Below are 7,500 nucleotides of genomic sequence, written 5' to 3'. Positions count from 1 at the left end.
ATAGAGGCCCTAATATATTGACCCTAATCTAATCTAGAGAGTAGAGACCCTAATCTATAGGCTCTAATCTAGTCATTCTGAAGCCCTAATCTTGCCTGTCCACCTCTTGTTCTGCCGCTGACTGACTAACCTTTCTCTTCTTTTCTCTGAAAGCCACCTTAAGCTGATGGCCTGTTCTCCTCCTCTCCTCTCCTCTCCTCCCCCTCTCTTCTCCTTTCCTCTCCTCCTCTCTTCTTCCTCCTATCCCTCCCCCTGCGTGTGCCTGTGTGTGTGTATGTGTGTGCTCTATTTGGGTGTGTATGTATGTATGTATGTGTGTGTGTGCGTGTATATGTGTTTGTGTGCATGCATGCATGTGTGTGTGTGTGTGTGTGTGTGTGTGGTCTGTGTGTTCCGTCTGACACTCTAGTTTCTCCCCTCTGTCTCCCTCTCTCCCTCCACTCAGCCCTTCAAGGAGCACATGGAGCTCAAGCCCGACACACACACCGAAACACACACACCGCAGAGTGAGGAGTACGAGCTCAAGGTACGCACACACACACACACACACACACACACACACACACACACACCGCAGAGTGAGGAGTACGAGCTCAAGGTACACACACACACACACACACACACACACACACACACACACCGCAGAGTGAGGAGTACGAGCTCAAGGTACACACACACACACACACACACACACACTAAAACGATTTGACACTTTGAGAATGGAATGCTGCACCCGGTGTGGCCTGGCTGTTAGAAATGAACATTTGTGACCCTATAAAGCGGAACCAGTCGTTTCGGTAAAATTGAATAAATTAAGTTATCGTGCTCACGTGAACGGCCATAAACTAAGCTTTCCAACGATATGTATATCGTGGGTATTACACAAACTATCGCTAAGATAACCGTTGACGGCCCCAGCCGTGGTGCGACTGGCTGGGGCACCTGCACCGCACGCCGGCGACCCGGGTTCGATTCCCGCCCCGTGGTCCTTTCCGGATCCCACCCCAACTCTCTCCCACTCGCTTCCTGTCATTCTCTCTACTGTCCTGTCCAATTAAAGGCATAAAAAGCCCAAAAAAATCATCTTTAAAAAAAAAAAGATAACCGTTGACATGTTGACATGGTTCTCCTGTCACGATATGCCAGAAGAAGAGAAATCACCATTTTAAGCGGCGCGTGTACAACGGGAATGACAGCAAATGTGTTGAATCTTCGCAGGGTTTAACAGTCAAAACGTATGTGTTTCCGTAAAATGCGTTCACGATATGAAACTATAGACTGTATACAGTAGAATTATGCAAAAACGTGAAATTCAACATTTTAACCCGGAAGTTTGTTATTGTTGATTTTCTGAAAATAACGTGCGCAAAACGACTGATTTTGCTTTGAATGGTCACATTTGTACAGTGAATATTATATTGTGAATATATAATATGTTATATAGGTTATTTCAGACGTGATGACTGGAGTTATGTGAACATTATATCGTGAATATATAATATGTTATATAGGTTATTTAACACGTGATGACTGGACTGATAAATGAAAATTTAAATGATCCCAAGAAGTTTTGGAAGCTGATCAAATCTACAGAAGGTACAATCACGCCACCTGCCCTTCCAAACTCTCTTGCATGTAACAAGGGGGAAATCATAGGGAAACAAAACATTGTGAACACTTTTAATGAACATTTTATAAATGCAGGGATTATGACTCAGTCAGGTGCAGCTGTAACAAGTACTGACCACAGATGTACTACTTCTAACGCTTGTCCGTTTCATTTCACTTACATCTCCACTTCACAGGTACGCAAGGCATTAACAAACATTGATTGTAAAAAATCAGCAGGCTCTGATCAAATCGAACCATTCTTCTACAAAACCGCAGCACTCTTAATTTCTGATGCCATTGCTGCTATTTTTAACCTTAGTTTAACAAGTGGGTCTATCCCAGATTCATGGAAGTCGGCTCAAGTACTACCACTTTTAAAAGGGGGTGACCCGTCTATCTTAGATAACTACAGGCCCATTTCCAGGTTGTCAGCATTAGCTAAATTGTTTGAATCTCTTGTAAATGATCAAATAAAACACTATTTAACTGAGAATAATATGTTAAGCTGTACCCAATCAGGCTTCAGACAAGGTCATAGCACTATAACTGCTGTAACATCTGTTTTAAATGATTTCATCTCTGCCTTAGACTCAAGGAAATCTTGCTGTGCCCTTTTTGTTGACTTATCCAAGGCATTTGATACAGTGGACCATAAAATACTGTTGCTTAGACTGAAGGCAATAGGTTTCAGTGATTCAGTGCTACAATGGTTTTCTAATTATTTAGTAGGTAGGACTCAGTGTGTTTCTATAGAGAACTATCAGTCACCCCTACTTTCCATAAAAGCAGGTGTCCCTCAAGGGTCAGTTCTTGGCCCAATCCTATTCTCTTTGTACATTAATGATTTAGATAAAGGCCTAAGTCCAGCCAAAGTACATCTGTATGCTGATGATACCATCTTATACACTATTGGTTCCTCTATGCAAGACGATCTGAAGAAGGCCGTTGGCCGAAACGTTACCGCAATAAATAGTCTTTCTAAAAACTCGGAGTGTGCGGCATCTCTCTCCCCTTACTACGTCTATTAGTTGCCTGCACCTCATTTTTTGGTGTGCGTTTACACCTCTTTTTCATCCTCTATGCAAGACGCTCTGGATTCTTTACAAACTGCCTTCATAACCATTCAGAATGCTTTGTTGCAGTTAAAGCTAGCATTAAACACAAAGAAAACAAAGTATATGATATTCACTCGCTCAAGATCATGTCCTGATGGTCATTTAACAACACTTGATGGTGCCTCCTTGGAGAGGGTTACGTCGTATAAATATCTTGGCATTTGGCTGGACCAAAAACTCACATTTGAAGTACACATAAACAATCTTTTAAGAAAGCTAAGACCTAAGGTCGGTTTTTATTTTCGTTTAAAAAGATGCTTTTCATTTCTAACAAGAAAAAGACTGGTCCAGAGTACTTTTCTCTCAGTGTTGGATTATGGTGACACAATTTATATGCATGCACCTTTATATCTCCTCCAAAAGCTGGATGCAGTCTATCACTCTGCATTGCGGTTTGTAACAGGGGCCCCTGCAAGAACTCACCACTGTGAGCTGTACTCTAAAGTTCAATGGCCATCTTTGTATCTAAGGCGGAAATTGCACATGTTACTTTTCATTGCTAAAGCATTGTTGGGCAAACTCCCCCGCTATATCTGTGATCTTCTAACTTTTTGCACTCCATCATATAGCACACGTTCCTCACACAAGTTATTACTGCAGTCTGTCACCCCTCGTACTGAATTAGGGAAAACAAGTTTTTCTTTTTTTGCTCCACATCTGTGGAATGAGTTACAGAATACATGGAGTATGGACTCTTTGCCTCCATTGGATACTTTTAAGAGAAAAATGAATACTGTGTACACTGAGGAATGTCATTGCTTTTAGAGGTATTTCACAAAAACTCTTAGCTGCTACTGTGTTTTATGTAAATGTGTTTTATGTGTTTGTCTGTGTCTGGAACTATTTGTTTGGCTGCCATTTTGACCAGGACTCCCTGGCAGAAGAGACGCTCAGTCTCAATGGGACAATTCCTGGCTAAATAAAGGTTAAATAAATAAATAAATAATTTGTACAGTGAATATTAGATCGTGAATATATATTAGGTTAATAGGTTATTTAACACGTGATGACTGGATATTTGTACAGTGAACATTATATCGTGAATATCAGTGTTGTGCACGTTCACACTCTTCAGTAACTAGTTCAAAGTTCAGTTCACACAAGTGCAAAGTGAACTGTTCACGTTCATAGTTCACCATTTTTAATTTTGAACTAGTTCAAATTCAGTTCATTTGAATAAAAATCTGTTTCTGACGGAATATAGGCTACAGCCACCTGTTGTTCTCATCTAATTGAGAATGTCCGTAAATTGGGCTTTATTTCGCTGGGCAGATAGCCTACATTTGAATATATAATATGTTATATAGGTTATTTAACACGTGATGACTGGATATTTGGACAGTGAATATTAGATCGTGAATATATATTAGGTTAATAGGTTATTTAACACGTGATGACTGGATATTTGTACAGTGAATATTATATCGTGAATATATACAGTAAGAGGTTATATAGGTTATTTAACACGTGATGACTGGATATTTGGACAGTGAATATTATATCGTGAATATATAAGAGGTTATATAGGTTATTTAACACGTGATGACTGGATATTTGGACAGTGAATATTATATCGTGAATATATATTAGGTTAATAGGTTATTTAACACGTGATGACTGGATATTTGGACCAGTGCCGGTTCAGCCCTCCATGGGGCTCTAAGCAAAATCCTGCTAAGGGGCCCTCCACCTGGGCCAAAATGTAACCATTTTTTTTACAGTCGCACCTGATACCTCAGTGTTCCGAATTCAATCATCCCACCCCATCTTGTCAACAAAAGTTACCAAATATAGTGTTTTGCCCATAAAGGACTAGGAGAAAGAAAATAATTGTAAAAATAATTGAAAGAAAAAGAATTGTATGTGATTGAATCACCTTCACAGCTATAAAAGCAGTTTTAGGGTCTGGGCTGCTTGATTGTGCTAGTAGCCTACTCACTGAGGCTGACCTGTGTCTCAAAGACATAGGCTACTGAACTGGCTTCCCCTGATTCCCTTCAATATTTGTTTTTTCAAACATAGGCTATTTAAACAATCATGTTAATATTTCATATATAGGCCCTACCCTAGGCCTAATTCACGATGTGCATTGTCCAGTATGCAGCACAGAAAATCAAAGTTAATCCACTAGGCTACTTTCCATTTTGCATGTTAAGTAAGAAGGCTATCTAAACCAAAGAAAGCTTGACTGATATTGTATAACAGTAAAAGCATTTACTTGTTTTAAAAATGTATGGGAAGAGTGAAATCACCGATTAGGGTAGCCTACTTTCATCTCGAGCACACACGTTGAACGTATTTAAGATACGCTTAGTAGGCTATTAGGATACCTCCACCTTCATTGGTGTTTGTTCGTGTGTTAGCAAGATAACTCCAAACGTTATGGAAGGATTTCGAATTCAGGAAAGGTCTGAAATGACTCAAGGAAGGATTACATTTTGGGAGTAATGCGCACTTGGGCGGAGGTCTGCGCTCTTGGAGTGCGTATAATTTATTTATTTATTTCAAAATGTAGCCAGTCGCCGCGACATTCAAAAAAACGCAAATTGTGGTTATATTTCACAACTTTTGCAAAGTAGATTACTCTGACTAGGAAAGGCTAGCAAGCAAGCCACAGACAGATCAGGGGATTCACTGCCCTGTTAGGCCAGCAACACACGCATCAGAGATGCGAACAAATGGATCAATTTGGCTACTCAGATTATTTGTTGACATTAAACCGAGGAACGAACACAAGTTTACCCGACTGCTGTTACCGCTGTTCATTCTCGTAACGTTTCTTCCTCTGTTTGTAATTCGGTTTCATGATGATTGTCGCTATAATAACTGTACAGTAGCCTACCTGCAGGCCCACCGCTCCGCATACGCAGAGTACGCAGAGCGCGTAGGGCCCCAAGTACCTGGCGGGGGCCCCCAAAATTAAGGTTGCTTATTTTTTGTAATGATAATTAATATATTATTACATTACAAAAAATATAGAAATAAGTTATGAACATGCCCATCGTTATTCCTTCTTAATTGTGTAATCTATCACTCAATTCGGGCAAATTATATGGTTTTACCTAATATATAAAAAGAGTCTCCCCCCGCTTCCCTGAAATGGTACAGCCTTCAAAGTTCTGTGTTTTCAAATCGGCGCATCCTTCTGCCTGAAGTTTACCATAATAATAAAACCCGTCTTTATTCAAGCTGAATTCGAATGGTGATTCATAATAGGAAGACAATATGGATCTGGCACTGAAAAACGAAAGAAAAGAAAAGAAAACTGAGAGATGACGCTTGTGCAGCTCTTGCTGGTAGGTTCGTGTTTACTTTAGGTTTTAATTATTTTGCTAACGCTAGCTAACGACAGCAACCTAGTTGGATTTGATGTAGCTCTAAGCCCTAAATTATGTAAAATCTAGATTTCACAATGCATGTGACATGTTTGCAAATAGTTTGCCAATACAACAAATGTAATTGCAAATTACAGTCGTCAATGTAGATATTTGGCACCCAATACGAAGTCAGCGAAATTCTAGTTAGCAGTTTGTGCAAAGTGCACTGCAAGATTAGCACTGCTGCTTCTGTCCAAAGCTTTTCTGCATAGGCAGTGGTGATCAGCGATCAGAGATTAGACAGGAGTTAGACAGGCTGATGAATGTATCAAGAATAGTGAGTATTATTTCAGAACTCTTATTTAAGGCACATGCATGTAATATCTCAATTCAATTTCATTTGGTATGGGCCAAAATGTGCTAGGATATCTTTACGTTTGGTTATTTACAAAATGCCTTTTGTTTAATGTGTAAAATTAGAGTAGCCTATAGACATAAGGTTTTGTATATGTTCCACGAAATTGATATAGCCTAATATAATAGCTTAATGTGCTTCCCATATCATTGTGAAATACACAGGCTACTGGCTATGAAAGAACGAAGTGCTTTACAGATGAACAGCAGATTTAAGATGAGGGGGGGGGGGGGGGGGGGGGGGGGGTTGGCGTTTGGGGGCCTCCTGTCCATTTAAGCTTAGGGCCTCCAGAAGCTCAGCAGCGGGCCTGCTACCTGTCACTTGACTCAGGGGAGACGGGGGAGGGGGCCTTCATTAACTTGCGGGGCCCTACGCAACTTGCGTAATGTGCGTATAGGGAGAACCGGGCCTGATTTGGACAGTGAATATTATATTGTGAATACAGTATATAATACTGTAGGTTATATAGGTTATTTAACACGTGATGACTGGAGAGTTATATAGTGAATACTGTATACACCCTCTCGAAAATGAGATGCCACATCTCAAGAGCATTCCTCTTTAAATAAATAGATAAAATAAATATATACACACATCTCAAGAGGCATTCCTCTTTAAATAAATAAATGAAATAAATATATACACACATTTATGGTATTCAACAGGTGATGACGGGATTTATGATTCTTTCATTTCACTAATATCTGAAAACATTATTAGTGCTAGCCTGGGCAGCCTAATCAATATTGACTTCATTCTCAACATATTCTGATCTGATATGTATTCATTTTGCCATACTATAGTCCAACATATCCTGATCTGATATTATATATTCACTATACCATAGTCTAACATATTTATATAGCATACTATAGTCCAACATATTCTGATCTGATATACTGTATATATATATATATATATATATATATATATGTATTCACTTTACCATACTATAGTCCAACTTATCCTGATCTGATATTATATATTCACTATACACTATACATGTACCATAGTCTAACATATTTATATAGCATACTATAGT

The 7,500-nt window shown here is 39.3% G+C and overlaps 1 protein-coding gene across 1 annotated transcript in view; it reads left to right on the top strand.

The window, feature by feature from the left end:
• Positions 1–7,500, top strand: part of kirrel1b (kirre like nephrin family adhesion molecule 1b) — an 87,604-nt gene that overhangs the window by 78,618 nt on the left and 1,486 nt on the right. Inside the window, exon 14 of the mRNA XM_062515635.1 lies at positions 410–526. Within this exon, the coding sequence (XP_062371619.1) occupies positions 410–526 (117 nt within the window). The remainder of the gene's footprint in view (positions 1–409; positions 527–7,500) is intronic.

The sequence above is a fragment of the Sardina pilchardus genome, chromosome 2 (assembly GCF_963854185.1).
Source record: "Sardina pilchardus chromosome 2, fSarPil1.1, whole genome shotgun sequence".
Lineage (NCBI taxonomy): Eukaryota > Metazoa > Chordata > Actinopteri > Clupeiformes > Clupeidae > Sardina > Sardina pilchardus.
Note: the sequence above shows the minus strand (reverse complement) of the source record. Positions and strands in the feature narration are given on the sequence as shown.